General features: G+C 39.7%; 1 protein-coding gene across 6 annotated transcripts in view; it reads left to right on the top strand.

Annotated features, from left to right (window-relative positions):
* chd2 (chromodomain helicase DNA binding protein 2) overlaps positions 1-19,779 on the top strand; it is a 70,160-nt gene that overhangs the window by 36,440 nt on the left and 13,941 nt on the right. For all 6 annotated transcript variants that reach the window (XM_053234782.1, XM_053234781.1, XM_034304993.2 and 3 more), the window contains 19 exons: positions 2,139-2,300; positions 2,724-2,860; positions 5,306-5,531; positions 5,797-5,897; positions 5,990-6,031; positions 6,266-6,435; positions 6,639-6,763; positions 7,728-7,944; positions 8,087-8,176; positions 8,296-8,486; positions 8,825-9,013; positions 9,119-9,281; positions 9,381-9,533; positions 10,047-10,118; positions 10,387-10,536; positions 10,631-10,779; positions 10,903-10,999; positions 12,629-12,721; positions 12,812-12,976. In XM_053234782.1, the coding sequence (XP_053090757.1) occupies positions 2,139-2,300; positions 2,724-2,860; positions 5,306-5,531; positions 5,797-5,897; positions 5,990-6,031; positions 6,266-6,435; positions 6,639-6,763; positions 7,728-7,944; positions 8,087-8,176; positions 8,296-8,486; positions 8,825-9,013; positions 9,119-9,281; positions 9,381-9,533; positions 10,047-10,118; positions 10,387-10,536; positions 10,631-10,779; positions 10,903-10,999; positions 12,629-12,721; positions 12,812-12,976 (2,692 nt within the window). The remainder of the gene's footprint in view (positions 1-2,138; positions 2,301-2,723; positions 2,861-5,305; positions 5,532-5,796; positions 5,898-5,989; positions 6,032-6,265; positions 6,436-6,638; positions 6,764-7,727; positions 7,945-8,086; positions 8,177-8,295; positions 8,487-8,824; positions 9,014-9,118; positions 9,282-9,380; positions 9,534-10,046; positions 10,119-10,386; positions 10,537-10,630; positions 10,780-10,902; positions 11,000-12,628; positions 12,722-12,811; positions 12,977-19,779) is intronic.

Genomic DNA, 19,779 nt, shown 5'->3' with positions numbered 1-19,779 from the left:
AAAACACAGCTGTGGATCATTCAGGTAACAACACATTATTAAGAATCAAGGGGATGTAAACTTTTGAACGGGGTCATTTTTATAAATTCAACTATTTTCTCTTGTGGACTATATGTAAACATCTTTTATGTGAAATATCTTATTCAGGTCAGCACTAAATAAACAATAATGTGCATTTTGTATGATCCCTCTTATTTTGGTAAAATAATGAACATTTTGCAGATTCTGAAAAGGGGATGTAAACTTTTGACCTCAACTGTAGGTAACTAACTATTTATTTAAACCTGTCCTTCATGAATAACATCGCTAAAGTAGATGGGTGTTAAGCGTTAAAGGCAAACCCTGAATTGCCACTGCCCCCGAACCACCCGCCTCACAGCATTAAGTTCTAAATACAGTTGTACCAATAATTTTGACACACGGTACTCTTATAGCTAATGGGTGTCAGTAACAGCAGTACTGCTGGAGTTTTTGAACTTTGTGTTAAGTAACTGGCCCCTTTATTGTAGACACCTTAACTTTTTAAGGTGTCTACAATAAATGTATGAAAATAAATGCAGTAAATGGTTAAACCAGGAGGTGAGGGATTCAACTTCCACATGTGTGAAAACCATGATTTTTTTTCTGCTTGTTTTTCTGCAAAGTGTTTTCACACAACAGTAATAATGACTGATAACAGTAACAACAGGAAATTGCTATTAAAGGTGGAGGTAAAAGTATTTTTAATAGTGAGGGGAAGGTGCCATACATGCACCCAAAGGTATTCACAAGCATGGAACATTAAATGAGCTTGCAGAGGAACCTTCATTCCCTGCATGTTTTCGGTTTATTGTTTTACTTTTTATTAAAAATACTAATTGTCCGAATACTAATAAAAATTAATTATTTTTTACTTTACATTTCTTTCACTTGTAAATAAATTTATTTGCAAGCTAAGTGTAGAGGCTCTCTGTATTGGCTTTATACTTATGAATACAATTGCGTGCACACATGGCACTACACATGGCACTACACATGGCGCTCAGTGGCCATCCTTGCATTCTCTGTTAAAAATACTGTCAAAGATGTGCACCATTGTTTTTATTTGTAAATTTTTTTATGTTCAGATAATCTAGGCTGATTTTTGTATAGACTAGGCATTTTATCTGTCTACCGTAATGGCGCGGCTCAACAAGAGTCCCATCTATTCTAGGTACATGTGGTATTAATGTAGAATATCACCAAACATGTTTAAAAGTGTAATATTATTCACATGTTTGAATAGTGGTTGCTTACTCAGATTTGGATGAAATAAATAAATGAACAACTTTTTTATGGGGGAGCCCGTGGTTCATTTTTTTCCTATTTTCTCCCAAATTTGCTGATCTTCCAATTTCCACCCAGCAGCCACTTCTCCCCTATAACGCAACAAGTAACAACCAGGGACGGTGAAGGTTAACACATGCTTCCTCTAAGACATGTAAAGCCAGCCAACTGCAGCTTTTTTGAACTGCTGCTAATGCTGCATCACAGGTCAGCTTAACACACTCGGAGGGAAGCGCTATTTGCCCTCTTCTCCATACATGAGCTCACATGCTCCCACAATTGGCTCATGTCGCTGTGATTGAGTGTGCTATCCCTCCCACCCAGAGAGCATGCTCAATTTTGCACCCTTGGCTCCCAGCTATGGATGGCTATGGCATGGGATTCTAAAGCACAGTCACCCATAGGTAGGCCGAACGCTTTTCTGTTTCATTGTTGTGGCTGTGGTTAGTAATTGTAGATGTACATCTAATAAAAAAAAATCGTTTTGATGTAAAATCAAAAGAGATGGTTTGGGTCAGTGGGGCATCCATTACTGGGTAGTGAAAAACAGAACATTAGGGTTAAATGCAGTGCCTTGGGTCATGTGAGTTGTGACATTATGGGTCTGTCATTAAGTGATTTGCAAAATTCTGATTTGAATTTTTTTTGTTGTTGATTGTGGTTCAGTGTGTGAAAGCTGTCTCAAGGCCACTGGCCCATGAGTCAGGCTAACAGGGGCCTTAATGAATCGCTACACTGTGCTACAGGGCATAGGGAAGCAGAAACGTACAAATGGCCCAGAGCGGTGGTTGAAAATACGTTGTGTGTGTGCCTGCTTTATCCAATTATTTCAGGCCACAGGCCAAGTCATCCACACCCAAGCAGCATCAGTCTCAAAAGGGACGGAAACAGAAGAAGCAGGAAACATCCGACGAGGATGAAGATGATGACGACGATGATGAGGAAGAGGATACTCCAAAGAGACAGACGCGGCGAAGAGCAGCTACTAAAGTTAGGTAAGAGCTCACTGCTTTTGTTCCCTTGTAAACTGTAGTCATGGTCACAGTTCTAAACCTGCATGTTGTGTAAGTATTTATTTTTGTAAAGGGGCAAGCTTGAAGGCTAGTAGAACAATTACAGCTTTGTAATTTTTTTAATTTTTATTTTTATGCATTTTGTATTTTATTAATACTCCCTGTGAACATATAATGGTGCATGTTCAAAGGAAAAAACGTCAAGTAGAAAAGGGGAGGTGGGGGTGGCTCTTTGTACAATTTTATTGCCTACTTTTATTTTCTGCTCCCATTTGGTTTTTAATACGGCCAATTAATTAAGATCTCTGCATGTCATTACTGTTGATGAGCACGAGGTAGGTTGTTTGCGGAGCCTTTTTTTTAAAATTTATTTATTTTTTTAACATGAGTGTCTACTGACTGCAGTTATAAGGAGGACCAGCATGATTTTGAAACTGACTCTGATGACCTGATTGAGATGGCAGAGGGGACAGAGGATGTGCAGGATGATGACAGTGAGACCATTGAGAAGGTCATGGATACCAGGATTGGCAAGAAAGGAGGTGAGAGAGTCAGTTTCCTTGTTTCTGGATTGTATCCCAGTTATTGAAAGGGTTGGAAGCTTGTATATCACCATCTCCTTTTAATGACTGTTTTGAGAAGTTTTGCCTTATCGTCTTCATCATTTGATAATCTTTTTTTTTTTGCCAGACCGCCCAGCGGGCTGGCCTAGAAGAGGCATTTTCACTGACTGACTGACTGAGTCCCATTGTTGAGATGCCCGTGCGCGAGGAGTTAAGCTAGCTGAATTTCAAACTAGCTACCCTTAACTAGCAAGGATTGAGAGGTACCAGGGACATTCTGTGATAAACCTGCATCTGCAGTGTTTGTTCTCAAACTAGCCCACCTCCGTGTCATTTTGGGATAGCTGGAGTGTTGTAGACTAGCTCACCTCCACGTCATTTTTGGATGGCAGAGAGAGAGAGGTAGCTTGGCGAAAGTTGTCTTATTTCATGTAGATGTGTGTCCTTGCTTCAGATACTATTGGAGCTAATAACTTATGTTAACTGACCGGGTGCCAGGATGTACTGTTTCATGAATGCATTTGTAGCTACATAGTGGCCGCTATGACTGACCGCTATGTTCTTTACTTACATGAATGCATACCATACAATTTACCTATGAGACAAATGGTTATTTGCTTTTGTTGCGGTCTCACGGCTTTGAATGCGAATCTTGCAGTTTCTTGTAACACCTCAGATTTTGTTAAACTCGAAGCATACATACAAAAACTTTAGTTTCACAAAATACTGGTGCAACGGAGTGTGTCATCACAATAATACTGGGCTCAGTAAACTACAGGGTGTCCCAAAAGTCTCCATACATAAGGGAAATTATCACTTTTTAGCAAGAAGTCTTCCAAAATTTTTCATTTTGTACATATATATATACTTTGTATTTTTTTTCAGATAGCCTTTAAGAATGCCTTTGACAAAAGAAGAACATGTTGAAATAATTCTCATGGCTGGATTGGGAAGCTGTTTCAAGGTTGCAGTGGATATGGAATTGCATGCATAACACCAGATGTGTTAATACGAGTTCATCGTGAGTGGGAGAGATGACTCCGTGTGTGTTTACAAAGAAATGGCGATCATGTAGAGGATGATTTGTAAATAAAATTACATTTTGCTAAAAAGTGTTAAATTCCCCAATGAATGGAGACTTTTGGGAAGTCCTGTATTTAGCTTAACCAAGCATAACCAGCCAATTCTGTCCGCTGAGTTAAGATAACACTGCAATGAATGCAGTACAATGGATGCCTGACAAAATAGAATAATAATAATAATCAGATTTAAAAAAAAAAAAAAAACATAATTGTTGATGTGACCTTTTTTTGTTAGAAGACATTTATTTAACATTTATGATTGGAGTCTCAGTTGTAAGTGCTTTGTAACACTCACGGTGCTTTGGAACATTTCCCAACATGAGAAAGTTTTCAGGAGTACAGTAAATTTGGACATTCACTGCACATTTGAGATTCTCGCTTCTGTTTGTCAAGAAATAAAAACAAAAATTACAAATTGTGTATTTTCTTACTCTGGACAGAGAACCAAGTACATGCAAATATCTATATATATTTAAAATTCCTGAAGCTTTTTATTTATTTATTTATTTATTTTATTTATTTTTATAGAAATGCAGGTCATCAGCAATTTATAGTAAAGGAGTCAATAAGGGTTCATGACCTAGGCAACTGTGCATGATTCTACCAAGATTATAGTTGTCTACACTGCAGGCTATCTGACATATTGCAGTATTAGGATACAGTTTGGACTTTATCCAAGTACAGTGGGTTGGGATTACACAAAAGAAATAGCAGTACAGTAATAAAATCCAGAAATTGAGGTTTCCACATTTTGAAGGTTGTAGTGAGATTCATTAGAAGTGCAATATTACATTACCTGTGTAGAGTACCAAATTTTATTCTTGTTCTTTATTATATAAGCATTTTTTTTTTAATCTATGCTGTACATTTTCAGGTTCCAAGGAAAAGCCTTGTGTCCTTTATTAGGCAGGGTCACATGCAATGTTTATGCCACAGCACCTTTTTTGAAACACAGGGCATTGCCCAGAACTGTAAATTACATCTCGAGGACTAATAAGAAGGAGATACCTTTTAGACCCTGCATAAATGACTGCCTCGTCATGGTTGAAATGCTATTGACGCTTGTGTGACAAATGCTATGGAAAACTAGACTTGCCTATTCTTGTTATAGCATTCCAGAACTTTCAGTTGATCTTTCAACATTGGATTTTTCAAAGAATATTACATTAAATGTATAAATCTACCTGTATTATCTACTGGTGTAATATCTTCTTAAAATAACAGTGTTAATATTTCGATTTCCACAGAATGATAGCGTTATATTGTACCACCATTATTTCAGCCTGTGTATACATTCTATGATGTTTAAAAAAAATAAAAATTTCTGTCTCCCTGTACACAGCTACTGGAGCTGCCACCACACTCCATGCTGTAGAGGCCAACGGAGACCCTTGCGCAGATTTTGAGCCTGAGAAGGAGGAAGGGGAGAATCAGTTCCTTATCAAATGGAAGGGCAGGTCCTACATCCACAACACATGGGAAAGTGTGGACTCGCTCACTCAGCAAAAGGCCAAAGGGATGAAAAAACTGGAAAACTTCAAGAAGAAAAATGAGGAGCTCAGTGCTTGGTGAGGAGATATGAACATGCATGGTCTGTGTATGAACTTCAGAAATGAAGTGTTTTGTTTAACCTGCCTTCATAGGTAATACTGTAAGATTGTAAGATTATCAATTTCTACAGATGAACACTGAATGATGAATACTTGTTAGTATTAAATTTCTTTTGTTAGGGTTAATAGTCAGTTTAAAATTCATTCGAATCATCATTGTCATATATAGACTTCCAAATGTCTATAAAGTTTTAATTAACTCTCAGAATTTGGCCTCTCACAGGTTGAAAAAAGCCTCACCTGAGGATTTGGAATATTACAACTGTCAGCAAGAGTTAACCATTGATCTGAACAAGCAGTTTCAGATAGTGGAGAGAGTCATTGGTAAGTACAGGAGGTACTTTTTGAAATGCTTGAATTGTCTGAAGAGATTTTGTTTCTGAATTTGTAATTTTATACCTTTAACACTTCTACAGCAATGAAAACAGGGAAGTCACAGGTGCCCTCTGATTTTCCCTGTAAGTACATTTATCTTCTCTTTAATTCACTACATTCTAATAACTAGAGTTTGAAGGGAACAGAACATGTAAAATGGTTTCTGTTACAAAAAGCCAACTACAAACAACTAGGTCTAATTCATGTTTGTAGGATAGTTATTCCTTTCATGTAGTTTGGTTGGTTGTAACCAGAAAAATTAAATATATGTGACTTTTACTAATGGTTCTTTTGCCCATTTATCTCGCGTGCTACAGCTCATAAGACCACATCTAACGAGCCTGAGTACTTGTGTAAGTGGATGGGTCTGCCCTACGCAGAGTGCACGTGGGAAGATGGTGCCTTAATAGGAAAAAAGTTCCAGTCTTGCATAGATAGTTTCAACAACAGGAATGTCTCCAAGACTATGCCCTCCAAAGACTGTAAGGTGATACAAGCAAATTTATAAATTTCTTAAATCTCTCTTTCTAGTTTTTTTCAGTACTTATATGGCAATAATATGCTGCTTTAAGGTTACTGATAAAAAAAAAGGGTCTCTGCTGCTTTGTTTGCAGCTAATCAGTAGACTCTTGTATTACGGCAAATCAGAATTGAGTCATTTCCTAACTCAGTGCTTTAACCTCTTCGAAGGTGTTAAAACAGAGGCCCAGATTTGTGGCTCTGAAGAAGCAGCCCTCTTATATTGGAGATGAGAACTTGGAGCTGAGAGACTACCAGTTAGATGGGCTGAACTGGCTTGCCCACTCTTGGTGCAGGTATCTTGAGTGTTTAATTTTTACATTTTCTATATTTCCTATTTAAATTAATCAATTGAATTTCTGTAGATCTGGCACTGTCTTGTGTACATTGAACGAAGATTTTGCATAATTGTGAGCATCATTCATGTTGTGAAAACTACCGCAAATATGTAGCTTAGCCTTTGCCCCTTGTTCACCATACTTTTAATGTTTTTGACTTGAAGAAAAATCTTTTTAGATACTCTAAAATTATCTAAAAGATATGGCCAAAAGTTAGTGGTCACCTGACCTTCATACCCATATGTGGGCCTTCCCTGAACTGTTGCCACAGAGTTGGAAGCAAAGAATTGTCTAGAATGTCTTTGTATGCTGTAGCATTAAGATTTCCCTTCACTGAAACTAAGAGACCTAGCCCCAAGCTGTTCCAGCATGCAGTGCGCCTGTGCACACAGCAAGGTTTATAAAGACATGGTTTGCCATGGTTGGTGTAAAAGATGCTGAGTGACCTCCAGAGAACCCTGACCTCAACCCCGCTGAACACTTTTAGGACGATTTGGAACACTGACAGGTGTGCCAGGCCTTATTGCCCAGCATTAGTACCCGACTTCTAATGATCTTGGGGAAAAATGAGCACAAATCTCCACAGCCACATTCCAGAATCTACTGAAAAGCCTACCCAGAACAGTGGAGGTTATAATAACAGCAAAGGGGGGGCTAACTGTGGAATGGGATGTTCAGCAAGCATGTAAGGGTGTGATGGTCAGGTGTCCACAAACGTTTGGCAATATAGTGTATATGTAGATTATTAAATCATTATGTACTTGTTTTTATTGTATAGATTGTATCTTAAATTTTACATTGCAAACTTTTACGTGTGTTTTAAAATACTTATCACAGGGCCCTAAATTTGTCTGTCAGTTTGATTTGTACTTTGTACAGTTGTCTGTGTCATTTGTTAATGTGGTTCACTCATGTTGTCTAGGTGTAACAGTGTTATCTTAGCTGATGAGATGGGCCTGGGGAAGACCATCCAGACCATTTCATTCCTTTCCTACCTGTTCCATCAGCACCAGCTGTATGGGCCCTTCCTCTTGGTTGTACCCCTCTCCACACTCACTTCCTGGCAGCGCGAGTTCAGTACTTGGGCTCCTGACATGAACGTTGTGGTCTACCTGGGGGATGTTTTGAGCAGAAAGACGGTACAAATGCACTTGAATGTCAATATGGATGTTTGTTTTGTGTACAGTGTTTTTGTGTACATATGTTCCTGTATGAATGTTTTATGTTTTGTTAAACTGATTTTTTGTGTGTTTTATTTTTTGCAATTTTTGTCTATTATAGATTCGTGATTATGAGTGGATTCACCAGCAGACCAAAAGAATAAAGTTCAACACACTTTTGACCACATATGAAATTCTACTCAAAGATAAGGTGATGAGAATATATTCTCTGCACTAAAGTGGTTCTCACTTTTATATTTATTTAAGTAGCTGTAGTCTGTCTAAGTGTTTGCATTGAAAACATGGCAATTTTTGTTCTTGTTACTGCAGGGTGTTTTGGGAAACATAAACTGGGCATTTCTCGGGGTGGATGAGGCTCACCGGCTAAAGAATGATGACTCTCTGCTGTATAAAACACTAATAGATTTCAGGTCCAACCACAGGCTACTCATAACAGGAACACCGCTGCAGAACTCACTCAAAGAGTTGTGGTCCCTCCTGCACTTTCTTATGCCTGACAAGTAGGTCCTGCTCTGCTTTTGGGCTGTTCTTAACTAGGTTAGAGGTTCACCATCCACTGAGATGCAAAAATTTATATTGTGGAGTTATCCATCTGTGTTATGTGCCAATGCCAACAGTAGATGTCGGGTGATACATTGGTATTTGGACTTGAAGGACAAAATAAATAAACAAACATAAAAGCAAAGTAGATAGCCATAAATGAAAATTAAATATTGTTGATTTTTGTTTCTTTTGGGATTCATGTTGGCTCCAGACATCAGATTTTTAAAGTATTGTTTCTATATCAAATCTCAAAAATTTCTGCACATGGTAATTCTTGACCTTTGCTTTGTTTCAGGTTTGAGTTGTGGGAGGATTTTGAAGAAGAGCATGGTAAGGGCAGAGACAATGGCTACCAGAGTCTTCACAAAGTGCTTGAGCCCTTCCTTCTACGTCGTGTAAAAAAGGATGTGGAGAAATCGCTGCCTGCCAAGGTGGAGCAGATCCTCCGAGTGGACATGTCCGCCCAGCAGAAACAGTTCTACAAGTACGTCCTGCTTTATTTTCACTGTCTTCAAATTTTGCTTTTGGGTACTAAGTTGTTTTTATTTAAACTAATCTGTGCTCTCTTGTATGCATTTTTTTATTTAAGATGGATTCTCACAAGGAATTACAAAGCCCTATCTAAAGGCACCAGAGGCAGTTCCTCAGGCTTCCTCAACATCGTCATGGAGCTGAAGAAATGCTGTAATCATGGCTTCCTCATCAAGCAGCCAGATGAGGGAGAAACTGAAAATCCTCATGAGCACTTGCAGGTAAGATGATCTTAAGAGGACAGTCTGCTTTCAATCTATAAATTATTTTAGACCTCATTATGGTTCATTCTGATTTGAACTCATTTTGTTCCGGGGCAGGCACTGGTCCGTGGCAGTGGGAAGCTTGTGCTCTTGGATAAATTGCTGACAAGACTGAGGGAACGAGGAAATCGTGTGCTTATCTTTTCTCAGATGGTCCGTATGCTGGACATCTTAGCTGATTATCTGGCCATGAAACGCTGTCCTTTCCAGGTATAAATAAAATTATATTGGTGTTACATTTTTCCTCCAGTAGATAAAATTTGAACTTGTATGTGACCTACTCAAGATCATCTTGCAACTCAGTTCCTAATATTACCAGTGTTTTCTGTGGTAATGCTTGTTTTCTTCTATTCCTATTTATTTACCTATTTATATTTTTCACTGTATGAATGCTGGTTTTACTTGTGTTGTCTATGGGCCGGGTTCTGAATGGTGGTGAGACAGTAAGTTTGGAATTAGCCTTAGGCTGACTCAGGTGTCAGGCTTGCAGCGATATCATGGTTCGTGCTCTATTTTTATCCACTGGTTATTTTTTAATGTGCACTACGTTGGGTAAGACAACGCTCTGGGCAACACTTGTAGTAGTGGCCATTTTTCTTTTTTGACTCCAGCACAAATGCCCCAACTTGACAAAGTGGATGATTTGGGACTGTAGTTAGCTGAGGCCTCCTAACTTGACATGGTGGTGACTCTCTTTTTGACTTTTTTTTTCTGTATGTTTAGAGATTGGACGGCTCCATCAAGGGAGAGCTCCGGAAACAAGCACTTGACCACTTTAATGCGGAGGGTTCTGAGGTATGTGTCATAACTGGATGGCTATGTCTTCACACACAATTTTGAGCGGCAGTGTGATTTTTCAGTTCTTTGTATCAGGCTTATCAGGATAAAATATTTTCCTGTAACTGTACTGGTTAAGCAACAATTCTGCATTATAGTAAACTTTGATTTACACTAGAAAAAACTGGGAAAGGCATAGGATGAAATTCGCCTACTGTCTTTCACTGTAATTTAATGTAATTAAGATGTTATTGTGCTCTTAGTGCTTAATTTTCCTCTGCCTCAGGATTTCTGTTTCCTCTTATCCACTCGTGCTGGAGGTCTGGGCATTAACTTGGCTTCAGCTGACACTGTGGTCATCTTCGACTCTGATTGGAACCCTCAAAATGACCTGCAGGCCCAGGCCAGAGCCCACAGAATAGGCCAAAAAAAACAAGTAATACTTCATGGCCATGAAGCTCACAGACACCTTTTTTGAGAGAGACATTGGGGTATTAGTACACTAATGTGCCTCTTATTTGCCTGTTTAGGTGAATATTTATCGTCTGGTCACAAAAGGCACTGTGGAGGAGGATATTATTGAAAGGGCAAAGAAAAAGATGGTGCTAGACCATCTTGTCATACAGAGAATGGACACCACTGGAAGAACAATACTAGACAACAACTCGGGCAATTCAAAGTGAGCTTTTATTCCATTTCCATTCTATACCAGAAAATGTACTTGCCATTGAAACTATTAAGAAAAGCACCTTTTATGAAAATTACATTATGTAGTCCTGAACTACATTTGAACTATTTCCAGTTCAAATCCATTTAACAAGGAGGAACTGGCAGCTATCTTGAAGTTTGGTGCAGAAGATCTGTTTAAAGAACCTGAAGGGGAGGAATCAGAGCCACAGGTATCCATTTATTATTAACCAGTTCTGTGTGGAGACTAGGGATGCATCGATACCAATTATGATATTGTTCTGATACCGTGCTCATTTACTCGTACTCCTAACAAATGATAACACGTGATACTAGCAGTGGGAACAAGTCATTGTTTTGTCCTAAGTCAAGTCAGGCAAGGCCAATGTCAAGACTGATAAGTCCAAATCAAGTTACAAGTCCTTAACTTTAAGTTTTGAGTCCTAAAAAAGGCATAAGGTGCTCTTCACTAAATTTAAGACCAGTGTAATAATTAGTATAGTAAATATACACAAATCATGCAGGCTTTTTAAAACTGGTGTTCATCACTTTCTAGACAAACGGTATAACTCAGTGGATATTTCAAAGATGCATAACTTTAAAAGTGATTATATTTTAGTGTAATTTTACATGATGAGTTGTAGACTATTCGTTGTACGAGTACACATGTATCTTAGTTCAGTTTGGTTTTGCCTTGATATTTGCTTTGTGCAACTCAAATGGCAAACAAAATTTTAAGTTGTTGCTTTTGTGTCTGATGATGATGTTGCAAACAACATAATCTTTGTAGGCGAAGGCTATTATCTTTGGGACCATGGCTACCACAAAGTGCCTTTGTTGTTGGGGAATGAGCAGTATATCAGCCTTGTCGTTGTCTAGTGCAAGTTGATTAGCTGTTTGACTGGTTGAACGTTGACCTTGGAAATAATGATTGATGATGATCTGTTGAAAATTATTTGTTGGGGAAAAAAATAGCTCACTTAACTACACATTGTGAAATGTACAATTTTTTATCTTTGGTTTTGAAAATGTATCAAGTCTTTCCAAGTCAAAGGACTTGAGTCCAAGTGAAGTTACAAGTCACTGATGTCAAAGTCAAGTCCCAAGTCTCCTTTGATTCTGTCGAGTCAAAAGTCAGCAAGTTTGTGACTCGAGTCCAAGTCATGTCCAAGCCGTGAACACTGCATGATACTATATGATATAAGCTGTATGTTGTAGTACTAATGACGCATGATACGAAATATCAGATATCTGGACATATTTCACGATTAATGATGGCAATCAAAGCAAAATGGTCTGCAAACTGTGCTGTGTGAAAATATCAAGATGAGGTACTACAAGTAACCTGATAAAATATTTGCAATTTAAGTAGTGTCTTTAATAGAGTGCACAAGGGCAGTCAGTCTTATGCAGAGCAGTATTAGCAAGCATGTTTATTAAACATGGCCACAAGATGCTGCGAATACTGTGCACACAAAGAATTTTGTGAGAGTGTGAGAGAGTACTTCGGTTTTGTGCGCTTCCCTTTGTTAGGCTCTACTCGACATACTGCTCCTGAGTCAAGGTACAATTCACAGCATGTTGTTATGACCACGCTTGCTGATACTGCTCTGCACTGCCCTTTGATTGGCCACAGTCATGCTTAATATTAAAGACTGTTTAAATGCCAGAGCTTAAAGAAAAAAAAAAATTCCATGATGCCCTTGATTGCTTAATACTGAAGTAGGTTACATAAGTAGGATAGACATTTGTTATGGTAAGATTGTGTTCCCTGTGCTATGAAACTGCAAATAAAGTAGGAAATGCAAAAGGAACATGATTTTACAATGTTCCCCACCCAGGAAATGGACATTGATGAGATCTTGAGGCTTGCTGAAACCAGGGAAAGTGATCAAGGTTCTAGTGCCACAGATGAGCTCCTGTCTCAATTTAAGGTACGCTACCAGATTTCTGCAGGTCTTGACCAATTAAAATATTATGAAAGATTAAAAAAATCTTTCAATAAAGTGTGTTTGCTCTGGCAGGTGGCTAACTTCACCATGGATGAGAGCACACCAGAACTGGAGGAGAAGCGGACCTGGGATGAGATCATTCCAGAAGATCAGAGGCGGCGGGTGGAGGAGGAGGAGAAACAGAAAGAGATGGAGGATATTTACTTGTTGCCCCGGAGCAGAAGCTCAAATAAAAGAGTAAGTTGTCGCTTTGTTGAAACATTTAAAACAGGGGCTTATGTAAAGGTATATTAATAAGTTCAGAGGATTGGGGATAAAACTCCTCCATTTAGTTTAGGTTTAGTGTTCTCCATTTTTATGAAGAGTGTTACATCCCACATTTTCTAAATAATGTAAAGCACTTTGAAGTTTTATAAATAATTTAGAATTTGTTCCCTTCATATCTTTTATCCATATCTTCCTTTAGTGCCTAAACCCATTGACGCTGCTGACACACAGCACAGTATCTATATTGTAATACTATAAGATACTGTGCTGTGCTGACACACAGCACAGTATCTTATAGTATTACAATATAGATTATAAAGGTAACATACACTGTATGGCCAAAAGTCTGTGGACACCTGACTATCACATCTGTATAGGCCCTCCCCAAACTGTTGCTACAAAGTTGGAAACACACTGTTGTCTGGAATGTCTTTGTATGCCGTAGCATTAAGATTTCCCTGCACTGGAACTAAGGGGCCAAACCCAAACCTATTCCAGCATGGAATGCCCCTGTGCAAAAAAGCACAGTCCATAAAGACATGGTTTGCTAAGGATGGTGTGGAAGAACTCAAGTGGCCTGCACAGAGCCCTGACCTCAACCCTGTTAAACACCTTTAGGATGAATTGGAATGCTGACTTTTCAGCTCTTTGTAGAGGTCGGGTTGCTTGTTGGCAAAATGTTTAGCCAGTGTTTTGCAGTGGAAGGATTTATAACACCTTTGGTATACTGGTTTCATCCTGTCTGTTGGCTGCCTGTCTTCATCCGCGACGTAGGCAAAAAACTCACAGCCTGTTTTTTCCCCCAAGTTGCAGACATGAGGCAACATCTTTTGTTTTTGGCATAGCCATGCTAGCTAAGTTACTGTCTTCTCACTGCTCAAGCCAGCTGGCTTGCTTGTGTCACACATCCAAGTTAGCTTAGCATACGCAGATTGATTTGCTTATTCAGAATACAGATTCAGTTCCACAGGCTATATATAATATTGAAGGCATTGAATGTTACAGAATGTTTGCCACATTGTAGTATTGAAAAAGCATCGAACCTTTGATGCCTAATGCAACTCTACCCCCAATAATCATTATTTAAAAAATACCACCCAACTGAACACACACAAAAGTGCATTCAAGTGTTCTTAGTCAGCCACCAAGCAGTGGAGTTTCATCTAAACAACAGTCAATTGAATTGGCTTTTGCCGCCATTACCCCATATGAACAAAACCTAAAAAGGCACTGGGAGATGACAAAAGCTGTAAGTAGGGTTGGCACCTGCCCCTTATAGTACGAGATCATCCAGTATTGAAAAATATAATGCAACATGGATATTTAACTCATATTTTCATATAATACTCATATAATAGTGAATAAGCTCAAAACACTTTCACAAGAAATACCAGTGAGGCTTAATATCAGTGTTATGGGGCAGAGAATGACAGGTACACTGTGTGAGAGTGCACGTCAACATCATCATTGTCCTGGGTACGGAGACTCAGTCGTGTGATTCTTTAAAAAATGGTTTTCACAAGAGACTGGAAGTAGGTCTAAATATGAGATGGGTTAGGGCCCTGAATATGATTTACTGATTAAAAAAATTAGCCATAACCTAATTAGGCTAATTAGGCTAACAGGGATACTGTCAAGCTAGCTTACATTAGGAGAAATAATATACAGTGTAAAACATTAGCCAACAGGCTAACTATAATATTAGCTATATAGCTGGGCCTAAACAGTGCAAATTAGTCTAATCATGCTGATAATATTCCATCCATTCTTAGAGATTTTGGGACTGAAGGTTAAGATTATTGGTAGATTTATTGTAGAATTTCTAAATGTGATTTACATTCTATAAAAGTCAATTTACAATTTAAAAAGTCTAAATAAATAACCCTATCAGTCTATTACATACATCGATCAGCCATAGCATTAAAACCCCTGAGAGGTGAAGTGAATAGCATTGATTAACTCGTTACACTGGCACCTGTCAAGGGGTGGGAATATATTAGGCAACAAGTGAACAGTCAGTTCTTGAAGTTGATGTGCAGGAAAAATGGGCAAGCGTAAGGTTCCGAGTGACTTTGACAAGGGCCACATTAGGTTGGGTTCAACATTGTCACTGTCCGAGTACGAGTACAGAGACAACGAAATGCAGTTAGCATCCAACTAGTTGTGCAAATAGCAAATAAGTTAAATGAGGTAAGAAGGTTGTGGTGCAGTAAGTTAAGATGACCATTAACAGGTAAAGGTAAACAGTATGATGCATACCAGTAATGCAATATCAATTAAGTTAGATTAAATGAATAAGAATTATGGTGCAGTGAACTGAGATAAACAGTACAGGTAGAGGTAAACAGCATGATGTATGCAATATAAAGCAGTAGATACATACAGTGGATAAAATGCAGATGTGCAAATGGCAATTATGTTTAAATAACAGTCTGATATAAATAATTGTAGAAATGACAGGTAATTGCAGTAAAGTGCAAGTACTTGCAAATAATTGCAGATATTAACAGTAATGTACAATACAGTATAGTATGATGTCTAATGCCTCTGTTTAGTTATTAGGTGGAGGCTGGCAGTTAACGCTTAGAAGCTGAGTTCAGCATTAGTACAACTGAAGGGAAAAAGCTGTTCATGAGAATTTTTGTGCAACAAAGCAGACATCTGTAGCGTTTTCCTGATGGGAGATGTACAAATAGTCCATGGTGGGGATGGGAGGTGTCCTTGATAATACCTCTCGCCCTCCACAAGCAACACTTTTGATATATGTCTGAATTGTTGTACAACTGTGTTCACTACCCATTGTAGTGCCTTCTGGTCACACACCGTGTGCAGTCCTTGTACCATACTGTGATGCAGTTTGTAAGGATGCTTTTAGTGGTACTGCGAAAGAAGAGGTTCACCATGATCTGAGGAGCAAGGTGAGCTTTCTTCAGTCTCTTCAGAAACTGCATGCACTGTTGTGCCTTTTGGGGAGAGGTTTTGAGGTTCCAGGAAAGTTAAGCAGAGATATGGAAACCCAGAAACATGAAGCTAGAGACCTGCTCTACTTCAGTCCCATTAACAAAGACAGGGGTGTGTTTGTGGCTCCTGGAAGACTTCCAGTAGTCCACAGTCAGTTTTCTTTGGTTTTCTGAATGTCATGGTTAGGGTTGTTATTGGTACACCATGTTACGAGATGCTGAATCTCTTCCCTCTAGGCTGTCTCATCATCATCTCTGATCAGGCCAGCTAACGTTGTGTCATCTGTGAACTTGATTATGGAGCTGGAGCTGTGCACAGGTATGCAGTCGGAGGTGTAGAGGTAGTAGAGGAGCAGACTTGGCATGAAGCCTTGTGATAACCTGGTGTTTAGGATGATGGTGGAGGAGGTGGTGTTGTCAAGTCTAACAGATGTCTGTTGGCCAAAAAGTCCAGAGTCCATTTGCAGAGAGTGGGGCTGTTAACAAGACTAGGGAGTTTGGAGATCAGCTTAGATGGAATGATGGTATTAAACAAAGAGCCAAAGTCAATGAATAGCATCCTCATATTGGAGTTGCTGTTTTCCAGATGAGTCAGGGCAGAGTGAAGGGCTGAGGAAATGGCATCCTCTGTTGACCTGTTATGACAATAAGCATACTGCTGGGGATCATGTGATGGTTGTAGGCAGGCTTTCAGATGAGAGAGGACCAGCCTCTCAGAGTGCTTGGCGATGATGGGGGTAAGGGCAATTGGACGGAAGTTGTTGAGTGCCCTTGCAGCGTTGTGCTTTGGTACTGGCACGATAGTGGTGGTTTTGAAGGAGGAGGGGAAACCTGCTTAGGCCAGTGATAAGTTGAATATATCTGTGAAAACCCTGGCTAGCTGCTCTGCACATGCTCTGAGCACCCGGCCTGGGATGCCATCGGGGCCAGCAGCCTTACGTACGTCCATACTGCTCAGGATGGAGCACACATCTATGGGGGTCACCAAGTGGAAGCTCAGTTTTGGCAGATGCTGTTTTATTTTTCCAGTGAAAGTGAGCTTAAAAAAGTGTTGAGCTCCTCCAGGAAGGAGCTGTCACTGGTTGAGAGAACGGTGTTGGCTGCCGTGTAGTCTGTGAGAACCTGGATGCCTTGCCACATGCATTGAGGGTCAGAGGTGTTAAAATTGTCCTCTATCTGCAGCTTGTATTTGTGCTTGGCATCCTGGATTCCTCGCTTCAGGTTGGTCCTGGATGCACTGTAAGCTTCCCAGTCTGCAGACCTGAAAGTGAAATCTCGTGCCTTCAGTGGGAGACAGATTTCTTTATTCATCCAAGGTTTTTGATTGGGATATTTTAACTGTCTTAAGGGCAGTGACTGATTCAACACATTTGTTAATATGGTGAAGAATGGCATTAGTGTAGATGTCAATGTCCTTAGAAGCAACGATAGGCAATCAGATTGACCAAGGTGGGGAAGGGTGATGGTTTTATAAGTTCAGTCGCATTATTGTAGACATGATCCAAAGTATTGTCGCCTCTTGTGGGACAGGAGAAATTTTGGAAAAACCTGGGAAATGCAGACCTTAAGTTGACGTGATTGAAATCGCCAGCAATAAAGGCACCGTCTGGATGTTCCTATTGTAGCTTGCTAATGCTAGCCCCGAGTTCTTTCATGGCTAGTTTAGCATTTGCATCTGGGGGGACGTACACAGCAGCGATTATGGCGCATTTAAACTCAAACGGTAGATAGAAAGGTCTACGCTTAATGAGGTACTCAGCACAGCAATGTATCTCAGTAACGACAGTGTCCATACACCAACCTTTGTTTACATAGATGCAAATGCCTCCTCCTCTCCCTTTACCAGAATCCACTGCTGTTCTGTCAGCTCTGAAAAAGTCGTGTCCCTCTAGTTCCATTGCACTGTTTGGAATGCAGCAACTGAGCCAAGTTTCCATGAGTATCATAACTTTGCAGTCTTGTTCACCAGAGACCTTACAGGAGCTAGAAATATGCTGGGTAGTGAGCCCGCAGGCCTCTGCGTTTGCCCTGTTTTTGTTTATGGTCTCGGTGCCTACGCCTGGCACTTCCAGTCGGATTGGCTGACTTGCCCGAGTGTGGTTTTCTGATAATCTGTGGAAGTAGCTGGTGGGAGTAGAATCCATTGTCTAATGCAATGCCTGTGCATCAAAGTTCTATATCCAAAAGTGACTGTCAGCTGTAGGAAATGTATGCATGGCTGAATCGAACAACTAAAAGGAAAAACACTAAGTAGATTATCGCTATTTCGCAAAAAACTAGTGCACATTGTGCCTTGCATCTTGCCATCTTGGTCTGAGATCTGAAATTGTGATGGCTAGATGACTAGGTCAGAGCATCTCCAAAATAGCAGATCTTGCAGGGTGTTCCTGGTTTGCAGTGGTTACAGCTTGCGTATGGGGCTGCGTAGCCGCAGACCAGTCAGAGTGCCCATGCTGACCCATGTTCACCACCAAAAGCGCCCACAATGGGCACGTGAGCATGGGAACTGGACCATGGAGCACTTAGAAGAAGGTGGCCTGGTCTGATGAATCTCATTTTCTTTTACACCATGTGGACGGTCAGGTGCGTGTGTGGCTCTTACCTGGGGAAGAGATGGCACCAGGATGCACAAGGAGAAGAAGTCAAGCCGGCAGAGGCAGTGTGATGCTCTGGGCAATGTTCTTTTGGGAAACCTTGGCTCCTGGCATTCATGTGGATGTTACTTTGACACATACCACCTACCTAAACATTGTTGCAGACCAAGTACACCCCTTGATGGCAGCGGTATTCCCTAATGGCAGTGGCCTCTTTCAGCAGGATAATGTGCCCTGCCACACTTCAAAAATTTTTCAGAAATGGTTTGATGAACATGACAAAGAGGTCAAGGTGTTGACTTGGCCTCCAAATTCCCCAGATTTTGATCCGATCGAGCGTCTTTGGGATGTGCTGGACAAACAAGTCTGATCCATGGAGGCCCCACCTCGCAACTTGCAGGACTTAAAGGATCTGCTGCGAATGTCTTGGTGCCAGATACCACAGCACACTTACAGAGGTGTTGTGGTATCCATGCCTCTGCGGGTAAGAGCTGTTTTGACAGCACAAGTGGGACCTACACAATATTAGGCAGGTGTTTTTAATGTTATGGCTGAACGGTGTATATTGTAGTTGATAAATATGATATTTAAGCCTATCCTTTTTATATTCAATAATTCATACAATGTCAACTCGCAATTCTTCTATGATTATAGATGTTATTGAAATAATACAATAATAAATCCATAGCAGGAGGAAAATGGTTTATTAATTAAATTTAATTTTCAGTTTGGAGAGTGGGGTTGTCCTTTATTTTTCCACATCAAAGATGGCAACCTGTAACCTGTTTCATGGCTAAATCTATAATGCGACTAAGTACAGTGGATAAAGAAGGGTTCTTCCATGTAAATTTGTGTAATATTTTGTATAATGTGTGGATATATATTATGTTCTGATAATAAATATTTAAAAATTTTAAACAGAAACATTTGGTTTATTCAGTTTGCATTATTTAGAAGGATATTCTGTAAAAACCGTGACAGTGTTATGGGATTCTATGTCGTGATAATTATTGAGATCAGCCAATATAGAAAAAATTATCGCGATAACGTTTTTGGCTATATCGCCCAGCTCTACTGTTATAGCAGCAAAGGGGGCACCAACTTCATAATAATGCCCATGATTTAGAATGGGATGTTCACAATGCACATATGGGTATGATGGTGAGGTGTCCACAAACTTTTGGCTATAGTGTAGATTGCCAGAATTGTACATTGTTTT

This window comes from Pangasianodon hypophthalmus, chromosome 6 (genome assembly GCF_027358585.1).
Source record: "Pangasianodon hypophthalmus isolate fPanHyp1 chromosome 6, fPanHyp1.pri, whole genome shotgun sequence".
In the NCBI taxonomy this organism is placed as follows: Eukaryota; Metazoa; Chordata; class Actinopteri; order Siluriformes; family Pangasiidae; genus Pangasianodon; species Pangasianodon hypophthalmus.
Note: the sequence above shows the minus strand (reverse complement) of the source record. Positions and strands in the feature narration are given on the sequence as shown.